Source organism: Panthera uncia (assembly GCF_023721935.1).
Source record: "Panthera uncia isolate 11264 chromosome E2 unlocalized genomic scaffold, Puncia_PCG_1.0 HiC_scaffold_19, whole genome shotgun sequence".
Taxonomy (NCBI): domain Eukaryota; kingdom Metazoa; phylum Chordata; class Mammalia; order Carnivora; family Felidae; genus Panthera; species Panthera uncia.
This window is the reverse complement of record NW_026057588.1, coordinates 13558848-13574803: the sequence shown is the minus strand read 5'-3', so window position 1 is coordinate 13574803 and position 15956 is coordinate 13558848. Positions and strand designations below refer to the sequence as shown.

The 15956-nt window shown below is 54.8% G+C and overlaps 2 protein-coding genes across 4 annotated transcripts in view; one reads left to right on the top strand and one right to left on the bottom strand.

The window, feature by feature from the left end:
* The window catches only part of SAMD4B (sterile alpha motif domain containing 4B), a 42456-nt gene extending 26765 nt beyond the window's left edge, over positions 1–15691 (top strand). The window contains exons 4-13 of one of the 3 annotated variants that reach the window (XM_049621312.1): positions 1809–2048; positions 2611–2720; positions 2860–2946; positions 3653–3995; positions 4635–4720; positions 5209–5327; positions 5891–6089; positions 6281–6404; positions 8591–8674; positions 15519–15691. In XM_049621312.1, coding sequence (XP_049477269.1) covers positions 1809–2048; positions 2611–2720; positions 2860–2946; positions 3653–3995; positions 4635–4720; positions 5209–5327; positions 5891–6089; positions 6281–6404; positions 8591–8674; positions 15519–15586 — 1460 coding nt within the window. In that variant the 3' untranslated portion in view covers positions 15587–15691. Of the gene's footprint in view, positions 1–1808; positions 2049–2610; positions 2721–2859; positions 2947–3652; positions 3996–4634; positions 4721–5208; positions 5328–5890; positions 6090–6280; positions 6405–8590; positions 8675–8883; positions 9042–11949; positions 12262–15518 lie in introns of those variants that run through there. The other 2 variants (XM_049621313.1, XM_049621314.1) reach the window with 2 other exon arrangements.
* On the bottom strand, positions 11242–15818 carry PAF1 (PAF1 homolog, Paf1/RNA polymerase II complex component). Its single transcript, XM_049621322.1, has 14 exons — positions 15735–15818; positions 15116–15145; positions 14926–15018; positions 14479–14600; positions 14324–14390; positions 14130–14231; positions 13943–14048; positions 13774–13842; positions 13586–13689; positions 13385–13501; positions 13166–13294; positions 12092–12197; positions 11893–11983; positions 11242–11804 (listed from the first exon to the last, which is right to left on the bottom strand). Exons 1-14 carry the CDS (start codon positions 15779–15781, stop codon positions 11401–11403), a joined length of 1587 nt encoding a protein of 528 aa, XP_049477279.1. The 5' UTR covers positions 15782–15818; the 3' UTR covers positions 11242–11400.
* Between the last annotated feature and the right edge of the window lie 138 nt (positions 15819–15956).

Genomic DNA, 15956 nt, shown 5'->3' with positions numbered 1-15956 from the left:
CCCTCAGGTGATTTCCTGGCTAGGAACATAGATATTGTCATAGATGAGGGAAGGTGCTTTGGAGCCTGTACCAGGCTGGTTGTCCTTCCTGGGCTGAGTTTCAGTGGAGGACTGGCAGGAATTCCAGCCTTTCCATCAGAAACAAGGCTAGGGTTCTTAGGTCTGTGCCTCCCAAACTTGCTCTGGGAACTGGGGCAAAGGGCTTCTGTTCCCTGAGCCTTGATGTTCTCACCTACCCAGGGTGAGGTTTTTTGGCTTCGTTTCCTTGTCTTTTTTTTTTTTTTTTTTTTTTTTTTTGACTTTGGGTACTTTTGGATTCCCTATGCCAAGCTTAGAGGCACCCTCAGGTCCATAAGTGCCCTCTTTTTGGCTTTTATGAAACTGAGGGCTCTTGCGTATCATAACCCTGCACCTGGTCATGGCAATACAGAAATGCGTGGGTGGGGTTGCCGTTCTACATGAGCCCAGAGTCCAGTGCAAGACGCAGGCTAGTGATGGAGGCAGTAAATGCTAGGCTTGAGGCAATAATACAGGGCCCCAGGGAATGCAGAGGAAGGAGTCGTAGAAGAGGTAATACACTTGAGCGAGGAGCGAAGGCTGAAGTGGCTGTCAGGGCAGGGTGGAAGAGCAGTGAGCTAGGCAGGGGGAATAGCTCCATGTGAAGGTCTGGATGCTCGTGGAAACCTGCCCTGTCCTGAGAATGGTTCAAATCAAGTTGAATCCCTTTTCCTACCTCAGGAATGGGATGGATGGAGGGTGTGAAACATCCTGTGGAAGAAGGCCTCGATTCACCCTGAGTCACTGGGCCTCATGGGTGGCTGATTTTAGCTCAGTACCAGAAAAAAACTTTGGCAGGTGGTAAGACCCAATGACAGGGATGTTGAGGAAGCAGTTTATTTATTTCGTTCATTTCACTTACTGTACAAATACTAATGAAGCAGCTCCTCTGGGCCAGGCTCCACTGTAATTACTGACGATACAATGATGCCGTCACAGATCTTGTATCATAGCAGGGGGGTATACAGTTAATAAGCAGGTAAACAAGTAACTAGGTAAGATCACTTCAGTTTGTCATGGGTGCTGTAAAGAAGATAAGTAAGTGTCCTATGATGGAGTAACCAAGATTGGTGGTGGGCAGCTAGTCAAGGAAGGCCTTGGAAGAGATGTCATGCTTGCTTGAGATGAGATTTGAGGAAGCCAACTGCCAAGATCAGGAAGACAAGAAGAAAGCAAGTGCACAAGTCTGAGGTTGGACAGCTTGAGTGTTCCAAGAACAAATGGGGGGTGGGGGTGGGGGAGTAAAAGCTAAAAAGGCTTGAACTGAAAGGTGAGCTGTGGGAGGTGAGAGGTCAAAGGGTCCAGGTCCTGCCAGGCCTTGTAGGCATGTGGAAGAGTTTGAATTTTATGCTCAGTGTGAAGGGAAGGGATTGACTTGGTCAGATTTGCATTTTTAGAAGGATCAACATGGCTTCTGTGAGGTGAATGGGGCTGTAGGAGGCAAGAAGGAAGGCAAGAAACCAATAAGGAGGCTGTGGCAGTAATTCCAACGAGGGACACCAGTGACTAGGACCAGGGTGCTGGAAGAGGAAGTAGAGAGATTCAGAGATGTGGCGGAGAGCTTGCCGATGGGTTGAGTGTGGGGAGTGAGGGAACGAGCACTATCTGGGAGGTGGTTCCCCTCACACCCAGGGTCCCTTCCCCTTGTTGGATTCTGGGGCTGAGCGGCCATGCATGGCACCAACCAGGGGGCACAATCTCCTGTGGTCAGATCTCCAAGCCTGACCTCTTGCCTCTCCCCCTCTGGCCAGGTCTCCCCTGCCAAATTCACCCCAGCCCGCTGAAGCGCTCCATGTCTCTCATCCCCACGAGCCCCCAGGCCCCTGGTGAGTGGCCGAGTCCGGAGGAGCTCGGGGCCCGGGCTGCTTTCACCGCGCCCGACCACGCACCCCTCTCACCCCAGAGCAGCGTGGCCTCCTCTGGCAGTGAGCAGACGGAGGAGCAGGGCTCCAGCCGGAACACCTTCCAGGAGGACGGCAGTGGCATGAAAGGTATGACAGGGGAGGGCAGCACTAGGACCCTCTGAAGAGAGGCCTCTGCATGGCTTAGAGGACAGAAGGGAGCTGGAAGCTTCCAGCTTTCACCTTCCTGTCACCCTCTACCCTGCCCTAGGCAGGGACAGGTCTGAGGGGAGGAGAGAGTCCCTGCCCTTAAGGCTCAAGACTGAGCAGAGAGATCCCCACAGGCCCTAGTCTGATGTGGGAGAAATCCGTGCCCTCAGACACCCTGGCCTGACAAGGAAGCCAGGACGCAGTGGTAGCCGATGGAACAGAGCTTCTAGGAAGACTTTTAGGGACATCGATGAGGCCATCCTAGTACATATCCAGTCGAACAGCTCAGGAGGGTCAGATGTCCTGCTGTCAGGGAAGGCCACCTACAAGGGTGTGGCTGGGCAGAAGAAGTATCTTTTGGACCCTTGGCTTCCCCTTACTCCTCCCAGTTTTCTGCATCTTTAATGTTGCCTCTGGTTTATTCCTGGTTCCTCCCCACAGCCCTCCCTCTGCCCTGGTCACAAGGGCCGGACTCCTGACCTCTTGCTCTCCTTTTCCACAGATGTACCCTCATGGCTCAAGAGCCTCCGCTTGCACAAGTACGCAGCCCTCTTCTCACAGATGAGCTACGAGGAGATGATGACACTGACTGAGCAGCACCTGGAGTCTCAGGTGAAGCCAAGGGGACCATCAGGGAAGGTGTTGGGGGTGACACCATTTTGACAGTACTCTTGAAGCCCAAGCCTCTTGCATCTCCTCAGGCCTTGTTGGGGCACCCCAAAGTATCTATCCCCTTCTGCCCCTACCACAGAATGTCACCAAAGGTGCCCGCCACAAGATAGCCCTCAGCATCCAGAAGCTACGTGAGAGGCAGAGCGTCCTCAAGTCCCTGGAGAAGGTGAGGACCTTGTATCCCCATCTTCAAGGCCAGCCGGCTGCCCACTGGCTCTGGGTAGCCTCCCCTTGGGGCCTTCACAGCCCTCAGGTCTGATGTCCAGTGGCCCCAGCCCTAGGGAGGGAGGCCAGGAGCAAGTCAGATCACAGGGGTCACTTGCTTGTGGCTGAGAGGCTCCCCTTTTTGTCCTGGTCTTTGTCTCCAGACTTTGTTAACTCAGTCCCCTCTGTTCCCTCTCTTTTCCATTTCTTAGTGGTATTTCTGGTGTCTGATGTCTGAATGTCTCCCTGTGTGCATGATCTCTCTTTCCGTTTGGTTCTCATCCACTCGCTCCCCTTCCGTATCTGCCTCAGTTTGCATTCCTTGTCCCCTTTTCCTGCCACTTGACTTCTGCTTCCCACCCCCACCCCCAGTGTCTTGATCTGAATCTCTGGGTCTGAATCTGGTCCCATTCTTGGCGGGACCCTGAGACCCCAGCGTCAGACCTCCTTGAGCCCCATGGAACGTCACCTCGAGGGGGGGAAGAAGGGTATGCATATACAGATGTGTACGTACGTGTGAGCGTGTAGTGCCCTTACTTCCTTTCTCCAAGTGCTAGGACCCAGGGTTCCACCAGCCCTCTCCGATCTCTGTCTGACCTCGCTTGTATAGTCATTCTACGTAGCTGTGGGGGTCAGCATGTGACCCTGTCTGTGTCCTCCCTACTCAGGATGTGCTGGAAGGAGGGAATCTGCGAAACGCTCTGCAGGAGCTGCAGCAGATAATTATCACCCCCATCAAGGCCTACAGCGTCCTCCAAGCCACCGTGGCTGCTGCCGCTGCCGCCACCCCTACTGCCAAGGATGGGAGCCGGGGGGAGCCACCACTGCCAGGTGCTGAGCCTCCCCTGGCTCACCCCGGCACAGACAAGGGCACTGAGGCCAAGGACCCTCCAGCTGCAGAGAGCTACCCCCCTCCACCAGCTCCAGCTCCCACTGATGGCAGTGAGCCAGCCCCGGCTCCCGTCGCCGACGGAGACATCCCCAGCCAGTTTACACGGGTGATGGGCAAAGGTGAGACCCCCCCCGAGGCCCCTCAAGAAGTTCGGGGACAGGGAGCCAAGTGAACCAGTCATCAGGGATCCAATCTAAGTTAAATGGTGGGAACAGCTTTTTTAGAGTACCCTGGGAACTAGATCACTTCAGAGAGTAGCTGAGACTGAAAGCAGCAAGTGTGTCCAGAGCAGAACGTCTGCCCTCAGGTGTGTCCAGGTTGATGGTACGAGACAACTTTTACTTACCTTCAGAGTGTCTCCAGCCCGAGCAGAAGACCGGACAGTGTGTCGGTGGAAGTGGTGTACAGTCGGTGCGAGGCAAACCCACGGCTTCTTTCACAAGGAACTAAAGTCCACAGATGGATATGTTGAAACTCATAACGGGCTCAGCCTTTCCTAAGGCAGCATGGCATAGCAGATTTTACACTTGGGTCCATATCATTTTAGCTGTGTGACCTGGGGCAAATGATTCAACTTCTCTGTACCACTTTGGTGGGCTTTTATATCCTAACGATAGCCAGGTGCCGTGCTTGGCACATAGCTAGAGCTCATCCAGCCTGAGTTTCCTCTTCCTCCGATGCTGGCCGGCAGGGACCAGGGGAGCTAGACTATGGCAGGGGACGTGCTGGGGCCGACCTTCCTCTCCCCTGTCCCACAGTGTGCACCCAGCTGCTGGTGTCCCGACCAGACGAGGAGAACATCACCAGTTACCTCCAGCTCATTGAAAAGTGCCTGACTCATGAGGTGAGGCCTTCTCTAGAGTCCCAAGAAGGGAAGGGCTGCCCTGTCCCTCTCAGGGTCCACATTCCTCATGTGGTCCTCAGGGCCCTGCCCGGCTGGCACCCACCCTCGTCTCTCACCAGTGTTGGCTTCAGTGGGTACCCTGTGCTCTCCTTCTCAGAGCCTTAATACCTATTCCTTCTTTGGGAGCCAGTTTCCCCTCCCTGCTGCTGGTCCCTCGGCTCTCATTTCCAGCGTATACACCTCAGGAACGCCTTCACTGGGCCTTCGCGGCAGATCAGTCTTCTGCTCCTGGGCTTCTCCCTCACAGGGCTCGTCACAGTTTAGATCACGTGTGTATTATCTTCTCAACTAAACTGTGAGCTCTGTGTGCACAGGTCACCCCTGCGTCCCAGCATTGCCTGGCACCGAGCAGGCAGTCAGTAAATGAGTGGGTGAGTGGAAGGCAGATCTGAAAGCGTACCCTCCCTGCCTCGCCCTCCCAATCCTAGGCGTTCACGGAGACGCAGAAGAAACGGCTGCTGTCCTGGAAACAGCAAGTGCTGAAGCTCCTGCGGACCTTCCCGCGCAAAGCCGCACTAGAGATGCAGAGCTACCGGCAGCAGAAAGGGTGAGCGGGGGGTGGGGGCGGGGGCACAGGGACCTTCCTTCCCTGGGCCCTCGTTGGTGGATGGAGAGCGCGGAGAGGGTCACTGGCGTGGCGGGCCGGGAATTGGTTGTCCTCATTCAGTCCGCTGAGCGGCCTTATACGAGTCACCCAGTGAAGACTCTCCCAGAAGAAAATCAGGGTGTGTTCTGACCACCAGAACAGGGTGCCGAGCTGGCAAAAAGCACCCGTCCCTTTGCCTGTCCCTTGTTCTCACCTGCGTGCAGGGGGCTCTGAGGTCCCTTCGCACCCCAAATAGTAAATATCGCATTTGAGAGTTGAAGTTAGGAGAAGTGCTGTGAGTGGATGTGAGGAGACCTTTGTTTGCTCCTGTCTCCATCCTGGGGGTACTTTGGGGCAGGAGAAGAGAGCGTGTGTGATGCAAGGGCTTGGACGGGGAGTCCTTGCTCGGAGCAGGTCTGTGTTCTGTCCTTCCCATGGGGATTGTGGGGGGAGGTGAGGAAGGGACGGACAGAGGGGCCCCATCCCCGTCCACCTAAACTGACACCCTGCCTTCTCTCTCACAGTTGGGCGTTCGGCTCCAACTCGCTTCCCATAGCTGGCTCTGTGGGGATGGGGGTAGCCCGGCGGACCCAGCGGCAGTTCCCCATGCCTCCCCGGGCCCTCCCGCCCGGCAGGATGGGCCTTCTGAGCCCTTCGGGCATTGGGGGCATCTCCCCGCGACATGCCCTCACTAGCCCCAGTCTTGGGGGCCAGGGCCGACAGGTGAGCCGGTTGGAAGCAGAGGACGTGGCACTTCTGGGTTTGGGGTGGTGGTGCCTGGGCTGTGTGTGTCCATATCTCTGCATCTGGGCCCGGCTTGGAAGGGAGAGGCTCCTTTGCCAGCTCCATGGCGCCTGGGCCTGGGACTCTTCCCTCTCAGCTCACCGCTTTCTCTTTTCCCGTGCCCCGTGCAGAACCTGTGGTTTGCCAACCCCGGAGGCAGCAACAGCATGCCCAGCCAGAGCCGCAGCTCTGTGCAGCGCACCCACTCCCTTCCGGTCCATTCGTCGCCCCAGGCCATTCTCATGTTCCCTCCAGGTAAACTGCCCCTACCCATGGGGCTCTGCCTCAGTGACACCCTAGGTGGCCTTTCTCTCAGTCCGATTCCCACTATCCTTTCTCATCTGCTCACCTCTCCTTATACCTCCCGCCACTCTGCACCCATCTTCCCACGTCGTGGGTTTTCCTGTACCCTCCCCCATCCCACTTCAATTTTCTTTCTCAGATCCTGTCTGCTTTCTCTCAGTCTTTCTCTCCCCTACTCCCAGCCCTGCATCTCCTCACCTCTCCCTCCCTGTGTTGCAATCTTAAGGTCCTTCTTGGTCTCTATCACCATCTCTTTAGAAGTTCATTAAATACTCAGTCTGGAAGGGGTGGAGGGGATGAGACAGAGCGTCAAGGCCTCTGTGGAGAGGAGTCCTGCCTGTCAGTGCACTGGGAACCAGTGGGAATTCTTTCAGGCAAGAACCAGGCAAGAGTCAGTTCTTGGATCAGGTCTACACTAAAGGATGATGTAAGGGAGCGGTTTTCCCTCTGTTCACAGGCCAGCCGAGAGGTGAGAGAGCAGAATGAGGTGAAGTGGGCAAAGGGAGGTTAGAGGAACGCTAGCCTCGCCTTGCTCGTCAAGGGGGGGTGACCCCGCCCTGGGCCGTGCTGGGCCTGCTGCCGGCCATCGAGGCCGCAGAGGCAGATGCGGCTGGTCTGGAAAGGGCTGCCTCTGGAGAGATCTTACATTTGCGGCTGAGGGTGGCGCCTGGCTGGCTCATCGGTAGAGCATGCAGCACTTGACGTTGTGGTTGTGAGTTCGACCCTCCACATTGGAGGTAGAGTTTGCTCAAAAAAAAAAATTTTTTTTTTAATGTTTTATTTATTTTTGAGACAGAGAGAGAGAGAGCATGAGCAGGGGAGGGGCAGAGAGAGAGGGAGACACAGAATCCGAAGCAGGCTCCGGGCTCTGAGCTGTCGGCACAGAGCCTGATTAGGGGCTCAAACTCACAAACTTAGAGTTTGTGAGATCATGACCTGAGCCGTAGTCGGACACTTAACCAACTGAGCCACCCAGGCGCCCCCCCGCAAATTTTTTTAATTAGATTTGCAGGTGACCCTAAGCTCTTTGTGTCATAAACTGCCAAATCGGTGGAGATTTTTAATTTAGGAGATTACACGAAGTGCCATCTGTCACAGGCAGAGGCCCTGCCATTGTGTTCATCTTAGCCTAGGACTTGGCACGTGGTGGGCCTCTGTAACTGGTGCTAAATGGCTGGATGAAGTGCACGAGCAAAACATTGAAACCGTTCTTTTTACGGGCGTGCTGTGTGCTGCGCTGTGTGTCCAGCAGCTCTCCTGCGCTGGCAAATCAGAGCCTCCCGGCTGCACACATGAGGGCGCTGGTGTCATTCCCATCAGATCAGTCGTGAATCTGACACTCAGGTGACTTGCCCAAGGTCAAAACATTTTTTTGTTAAGAAGAGACAGTTAGGTGTCTTGACATGGTCTGAGCTCAGGGTTCATTGGGAATGTGACGACAGGTGAGGCTGGAGAGGGGAGCAGGTCCTCTGAACTCAGGCAGAAAGCTCAGGCTTCCTCCCTGTAGCAGTGAGGAGCCAAGGGAAGGGTTTTAAGCACTGCGGGGTGGGGTCAGGGCAGCTCAGGGAGGTGGGTTGTTTCACCAGAGCAGGAGACCCTTTTGAGAGGTGGTTTGAGGACAAGCCCCATGGCTGCTGTCCTGATTTGCCCCGCCTGCTGGGCCTGCCCAGATGACATCCAGCCCAGAGAAGCAAGTCCAAGTGGGGATGGGAAGGGTTCTAATGAAGCTTCTGCACCAAATACAGAGTCCAGGAGCCCGGGGCTGCCCAGTGCCTGGGGCAGATGCCCAGACTGTGCCCAAGGCAACACGTAGCGTGTGGCCTCCAGGAAGCTCCCTCAGCTCCACATCACTTCCTCGGTCGGCTGATCAGGCTTTGTCTGCATTGCTAAGCCTCTGCCTGCGCCATGACGCACCCAGGCCCGTCTGGGTCCTTCATCTCTGCTCGGTCATACTTTCCGTCTGGTGTGTGCCATGTCTCACGCACAATTTTTCGGTCTCTTGCCACTCTCTCCCTCCCTCCTTTCCCTCTTATCGGTGTCAGCCCCTCCCCCATGCCAGCCCATCCAGTCCTTTGTCTCCTGGGTTCTGCTTCCCACCTCAGTTCAGTCCTCACGCCTCCCTTCTCTCTCGCCCTCAGACTGCCCGGTCCCTGGGCCTGACCTGGAGATCAATCCCACTCTGGAGTCTCTATGTCTGAGCATGACAGAACACGCCTTGGGTGGTGAGCATTTCCTCTTTCCCTGACCCAGCTCCCACCTACCCAGCAGCGTCTCCACCTCTGAACTGAGCAACTCAGAGCAACCTGAGGGGTCCCTAGGGGAGGCCAGCCTCCAGGGAGGGCCTGACTGGGATGACAGGCTACCCGAGCGCCTTTTCTTGGGCCTCCCGCCAGTTCCTGATCTTCCTCCCTTCCTCCCTTTCTTATCACAGATGGGACAGACAAAACCTCCACCATCTGACGGGACCCACAGCCCAGCGCACCCATAGGCTCCCTGGGCGGCGGGCGGGGGCCAACCCCCAACGGGCTTCTCCGCGACAGCGAGAGGGTGGGCTGGCTCAGCTATACATTCTAGTATTTTTCTACTCTCTCACCCTTTTAACTTTTGTTTAACATTGGCACACGCCTTGCTCACTCCCAGGCCCGTCAAGGGGTCTCTGCTGAGGCTCAGGGAGGTAGGGGGCAGCCAGGATAAAGGGGCAGGGACTGGCCAGCCCGACTGCCCCTCCTCCCCTCCCTCGTTCCCCCACCCGGCCCCGTCCCACCCCTGCCTCCTCCAGACTGCCGGCCCCCTGCCCCTCCCAGGGGAGCAGCTCCCCCCTATCTTGTGGGGCCTGCTCAGAACCATCTGACATTTGTGGAGAGAGAAGTGGGGTACATAACCTGCTCTCCTGGATGTTATTTGGGAGGGGCTGAGGTGAAGGTGGTGGATGAGTGGAGGAGCCTCTTTTCCTCTCCTCTCCACCTTCTTCCCCATTCTCGTCATTCACAAGGACAGGAGCCACCCTCCTTTCCCTCACTTCCTTTTGCCCTGTTTATCAGAGGTTCTCTACAATTAATTTCTTAGGCCTATTTAAGATGCATATTTATATAGTTCTTAACGGTTTTTCTCTCTGATCATTCCCTCTCATTTTTAGAATCCCCAGGCCTCTGAGCCAAGAAAGTGGCAGGGGGAGCCTGAATTTTACAAGGGGAGAGGGCAGAGCCCCCTCCTCCAGACCCCCTAGCCCTTCCCCACTTCCCCCCAGCCCGGGCTCCCCAGATGCAGTGGTTGAAGGCCGGGAGCCAGGGCAGCGAGTGAGGTCAGGAAGTCTGTTGCCTTAACATCCCCTTCCCGCAACCAACACACCCTTGTCCACTCCCGGGTCTGGTTGCTAAAGACTTGGGGGTAAGGAATAAGGGAAAGGGGATTGTTTGGTTTTTGGTTTCTTTCCCCACCCCGCTTTTTCTTTCATCCTTCCCCTACCCCCCATTCTGTCATGACCTCACTTAAGTGGAACACTATATCATAACCCAGAGATTTGTCCCAGCCGTGGAATCATACAAACACTCTGGTCTCTGTTCCTGCTGAGGGGTTGTGCTGGGGCCCAGGTGGAGGGAGGGGATTTGGGGGTTCAGGCTGTGGGGAAGCCAGGGTCCCCTATTCCAACCCCCTCTTCCTACTCAACCCACCCCACCCCCCTCACTGGGACATTCTCAAGCTTTTCACACCGAAAAGGAAAAAAAAAATGTTATTTTTAGATACATTTTATGAATAACTTTTGTTATGAATATGGCTGGTAACCATTGTGTATGTTATTAAAGATACAAAATGTTGGGAAAAAACAAAAAACCAAAAAAAAAAAAAAATTTTAAAACCACCGCCCTCCCTGCACTCTCACCCCATTCCCCAGACCTTCTTGCCTCTGCCCTCCTGGTCTGGCCCTCCCTCAGCTCTGAGCCCAGGGAGGGGGAGGAAGCCAGGGGGGAGGGTGGCCCTGGGGATCTGCTAAGGTCCCCACCTCCTCTCCCAGTGCCGGGCTGGGTGGGGTGTCAGGTTTATTTATGTACCTCTTGCACACTCATCAACCTATGCAAGTCCCCACCCCGGCCCCGCCATGTTTCTGTGCCTTTGCTCATTCCCCTCAAGCTCCCAGGGCTTCTCCAGTCCCCCTCCCAATAGCCCCGGGAAGTGGGATGGACAGGGGCCACCTCGTTTGGAATCAGCAGGGTGTCCCTCTTACAGGACCCTCACCGCCTCCCAGCCAAGTCCTGTCTTCTTTGCTACCCATCAGGGTGAGCAGGTTCTGCCTGGCACTGGGAGGTGGTGAGGGACACCCCCCCCACACCCAGCGGGAGGCAAGAGCTGCCGCCCCCACCCCCCACCTGACAGCAGAGTGTGCAGGACGCAGGCGGCCCCACTCTGATGGGCAGGACCCTGACCCTCTTCTGCTCCAGCCCCTCCCCAGGCCCCTACGCCCCCCCACCCCCACCCCACCACCATGATTTCACCCTCCCTCCTATCCCCAGCCCCACTGGCAGAATCAGCTTTGAGTAACTGTACAGTTTTTCTCGCTGTTGGAGAAGACTTACTTGTTGGAGTTTCACTTGTTTAATGGTCTGGGCTTATTTTGGAAAAAAAAAAAAAAAAAAAAACAAGAAACAAAAACAAAACAAAAAAAAGGATTCTGACCTTTGTTATGCTACATTTCATGGAAAACCTAGTGGCCTTGACCTGAGGCCTTGGAGCTCCTGGGGTGGGGGGAAGGAGAGGTGTAAGCCGAATGAGACCATAGGGCTAGATGGGGGAGTAAAGGGAAAGACATTGGCTTTATTAACAGCAAGGCTTGCAGAGGAGGGAAATGAACAAAGCGAAGGGCTCGCAAATAGACCACCCGAAGAAAAGTGCCTTCCTGCGCATAATAATCGCATTGTAATCGTGTCTGCACCAACCCTGAAGGACCTGGGACTCAGTCACTGTCACTGTCGGCTTCACTGGAATCAGAAGCTGCTGCTTCACTGCCATCCTCCTGGGCTGAGTGCTCGCTGCCACTGGGGAAGGGACTGGCGCTGCGGCTCCGGCTCCGCTGGCCACCCCCGTCACTGCCGCTGTCCGAATCATTATCACTGCCACGGGCCTGGCCTCTGTCCTCATCATCAGAATCCGCATCGTCTTCTGAATCCGCATCGCTGCCAAAGATCTCCTCTTTGTCCCGAGCGGCCCGGGCCTCATCCTCACTGCTCTCGTCCTCGCCACTACCGCTCTTGTCACTTGCCTCGTCCCTGTCACCCTCTTCCCGTTCGCTCTCACTGCCTGAGCGCTCATCCTCGCTGCCTTCCTTCTCACTGCTGCTGCCCTTCTCTCTCTCCTCATCTGTAAAGGAGCAGAGAGACGTGAGACCCAGTTCCCAGTTTCCCACCCTTCCCAGGGCTCCTGGGGTGTTCGGCCTGTCCAGCTTTACCTGAGCCCCCAGCTTCTTTCTCTTCTGTCTCCATCTCTTCTTCCTCTTCCTCCTCAGGTTCATGGTTCTCCAGTTGGGCCTTCCGTGCTTCCTGGAAGCAGCACGGTTGAGGGGAAGGAGGGTGTTCTGTCAGGCCTCTGCGTCTCTCCCTACCCACCACCACTGTCTACGGGTGCCCTGGGCCAGTGATGTTTGTTACCTGGGCTTCTAATTCCTTCTCGTTCATGTCCCGGTGCTTGACCACAAGCAGGGCATTGGTACCCGACTGAACCCCAGCCTTTGCCCGGCGTTTACTCAGGCGGACCCTGCAGCGGGCACGGTGGTGGAGAGGTGTGTGTAGAAAATGCATCTGAAGACCCCACTCTGGTATCTAGTCTGACTTGGTTTTTACTTCCTTACCGCTGCTTACTCCAGAACAGACCAGAATAAATGCGAGTTCGATAAGGGGACTAAACTTAGGGGTTGGATACAAGGGAAAGGAAGGGTAATAGTTCCATAATCTCCTGTACTTATAAAGCGTCTACGCGTGCACGCACACACGCATACACATATAGGAGCATCCATAAGAGATTTTTAAGGCGAATTAGTTACCAACACTTAAAGCACAGAATCTAGATTGCTGGCTTCTGGAAAATGTTAATCTATGGCCCCACTGGGACTTCCCCTCCCCCAACCCCCATAGCATAGTAACAACAGGTTGGAGCCCTTTGCCGGGCTAGGTCATGGTGCCTCTTGGAGGTTGCCAAGAGCTCCAGGTCACCCAGAGCCCACCCAGCCCACTGTGCCACCTTTTACATAGGATCAGAATTTGTGACCTCTGCTTTCAACAAACCCAGGATCACACTTTCTTTCCCAACCCTCAAATTATACCAAGGGCTCTAGCACAGGAATAAACTTAGCTCTCAGGGGAGTTGGGCAGGAGGTCACATTTTTAATTTGGGTATCTAGGATTTCATTTAAACTATTTATGCTAATTTTACATATTACTCTGTATTTTGCCTACGTTTACTTTCACGTGAAGTCTCTTATTGACGTCAGAAGAAACTTGGCTATCTACCCTACAAAAAAGCTCAATCTTGAGATTTCTTTCTGGGCTCTCATGTTAAAACCAGGCCCGGATCACATGCTTGAGCAGGCTTCTGCTGCTCTTACTGAAAATGCACACGACCAATCCTTACGTACAAATGACCTCCAAGGTAGTTCCCACATACCCCAGGACCTTGATTCTAAAGCACAGGCCCAGGCTAATCCGAGGGAGGAGTGTGCCAAGTACCTGGTCTCCAACTCATTGTAGTAAACCCCATCACCCTCCCGGAAGATGAAGAAGTAGTTTTCTTCGTAGCCCTTGCTAGCTTTGTTCTTCACGTTCCAGTTGTACTCCCGAGCAATCTTGTAGTCATACCTGGTGAGGGGAACAAGGTCAGCTCCATTTCTTCCTTATGGAGGAGAAAAGACCCAATTCTCAGTCCCCAAAACCCCACACCCCACGCACACATCATCTGGTGCATAGTCCATCTCCTCCTCCTGGTCCCGCTTTCGCTTCTTCAGTGTCTCTTCCACAGGCAGGAAGTAGGCCACAAACTGGTTCCCTTCCTCATCCATCATGCCTCTGGTTGGGAGAAGAGCAGTGAAGAGTGAGGACAAAGGGGCAATGAGAAGCGGGTCAAGGTGGGCAGTGGGGCCACTTACTTACCTGATCATGGCCTGAGACATCATCTCCAACGCAGCTGCACCACTTGTGTCCTTGGGGGCTGGGTCTGAGTCAAAAATTACCTGAGCGCATGGGTTGATCCACATCTGGGGGACGGAGAGCACTGGGATCAGACTGGGACGAGCAGAGATGGCAGGCTACCTCTCTCTGCCTCCTGCCCTGGATCTGACCTTAAAATCTGGGAAGACAGGCATGACCTCCACCGGTGTCACTCGGGGCTTGCTGTAATGCTGGGAGATCTGGTGGGGTCAAAAACAGGGTGAGGAGGAGGATGCAGAGCTCTGGAGCTGCACCTTGGTCTGCCTCCCACCCCCATCCCATCCCGGTCCCTCAGTTAACTGATTTCTGGGCGTCCTCAAAAGTCTTCTCGATGGCTGTGATCTGGCTATCTCTGTCTTTGTATATTTCTTCTTCAGTGAACTGTTGCTTCACAGAAACCCCAATCCTAGGAGTAAAGAGAGGCTTTTAGGAGTCACTGAACACACCTGAAATCTCCACTTTTCCCTTCCTACCCACCACAACTTACTTGACCTCAGGCTTCTCATTGGAGATGCCATAACGATTGAACTCAGTGGAGATGTACTCTGTCTTCCGCATCCACGGCACCACCTTCGCATGCTGCTGGGATCTGGGGTGGAGTATTAGGCACCAAGGACCCATCACCCTCCTCCCATCATAGATCCCCCGTATCTCCAGTCCCCCCTCCACACACACACTCACCTCTTGGAGCTTGTGGGAGCTTGAATCTCCTCTTCCAAAAGCTTCTCATCAGCTGGATCTAGGAGTACTAGAGGAGAACAAGGGGCCAGGAAGACTATGAGGGAGGTCCTAGCCTTTGCTGGCCTAGTGCAAGCCCTCCCTGCCTTCTCACACACCATTTGGGTCAATGCGGTAGGTGTCAGGGTTGATAAGGTCAATGGTGACCCCCAGGTCTGGCTCAGTCAAGAGGTCGTGTTTGTGCTGTTTTTCCAAGGAAGTTGCTTTGTACTGGACGAACCTGGGTGGGGAAACATACCCATTATGGTTTCCTGATTCCAGCTTTACCCTTCATATCCCTGTTTCCCAGAGCCCAAGCTTCTCCAGGGAAGAACTCAAAATGCAGTGTCTCCCCCCCCCCCCATGTTAGAGTGAGAAGGCTGGCTCTTCAATGGGTAAAGACTTAGACACCGATGGTTTTATTCATTAAATATTTATAGAGCACCTACTACCATATGCCAGATACTGTTCTAGGCTCTGAAAAAAGCGGCCAACAAGAGAAGCAATTCTCTCAAGGAACCCCTGTTCAAAGTGGGTTATTTCACCATCCTCCATGTCAGTCTCACCTGTTCTGGTCAAAGGGGTAGGTGATGAACTTGGGGTCGAAGGGGATGTCAGGGAGGCTATTGCAGTACTTGACTCGGCAGACCACTCCAGACCTGGGAATACAGTAGCTTAAAACCTAGCCCCTGCTGCCCCACCTCTGCTCCCAGCCCCCACAGGCCCATCCCTCTGAGAAAACACAATGGGGCTCACCTCTCAGGCAGAGTCCGGTGAGAATTGGGTCTGGTAGGTAAGAGAGAAAGACATTGACAGAAAGATGAACAGGATTTACAGAAGGGGGGGGGGGCTCCAAGCTTTTAAAAGAGGGGAGAAGGGGGTGACAAATGCTAATCCCTTTTGGGAGGGGTGCTCCAAGTACTTTAATAGAGGGAGTGTAGTATTTCAACTCCTTTTAAAAACAAGTGTCTGCAGATGCTTCCATGAATGAAGCCAACTGCTCAATCCCTTTTGGAGGGGATGTCTTCAAGTGCTTTAATACAACTACGTAGTCAATTGATTTTGGAAAAGGGGGTCTCCAAACGCTTGACTGGAATCTTAAAAGCACAATCCCTTCTACTTAGCCTCCCAAGAGTCTAATCCCTGAACTCCATGGCAGGGAGAAGGGAGCAGCACCCCACCCCTGAAGGAACCTACCCCCCTATGTCAAAGGTGAGCGCTCGGTGACGTCACGGCGTTCGCGGGAGGGGTATGACATCACGGACAGACCTAGGGGGCTGTTGACGTTGTAGGATACCCGAGCCCGACCCCCCGCCTCGCCGAAACCTGAATAGACCCAGAGGAAAGCGGTGCAGCCAGGTGGCGTGGCGCCTACCTGTGGCCATCCTCCCGCTGGGCCTGGGTCTGGATGGTGGGCGCCATGGCGACAAGGCGAAGGAAGCCCGGACGGGGTCCTTGCTGAGCCGCGGGGAGAGGCGGAAGGGTGTACCGACGTCGGCGGACGCCTAATCCGAGGGAAGGCTCGGGTTGGCGCCGCTCTCTGAGGAAGCAGGGTCGGAATGATGTGGGCTGGTGAGAAGAGTTCCTGTAGAGACTC

What these genes read in the sequence shown, in the direction of transcription:
- PAF1 (XM_049621322.1), bottom strand. Translation starts at nt 15,781, where the DNA reads ATGGCGCCCACCATCCAGACCCAGGCCCAGCGGGAGGATGGCCACAG. An exon ending in TACCCCTTTGACCAGAACAG is followed by an intron (nt 14,601 to 14,925) that starts GTGAGACTGACA and finishes TTCCCCACCCAG; the next exon opens with GTTCGTCCAGTACAAAGCAA. An exon ending in CTGTCTTCCCAGATTTTAAG is followed by an intron (nt 13,690 to 13,773) that starts GTCAGATCCAGG and finishes TCCGTCCCCCAG; the next exon opens with ATGTGGATCAACCCATGCGC.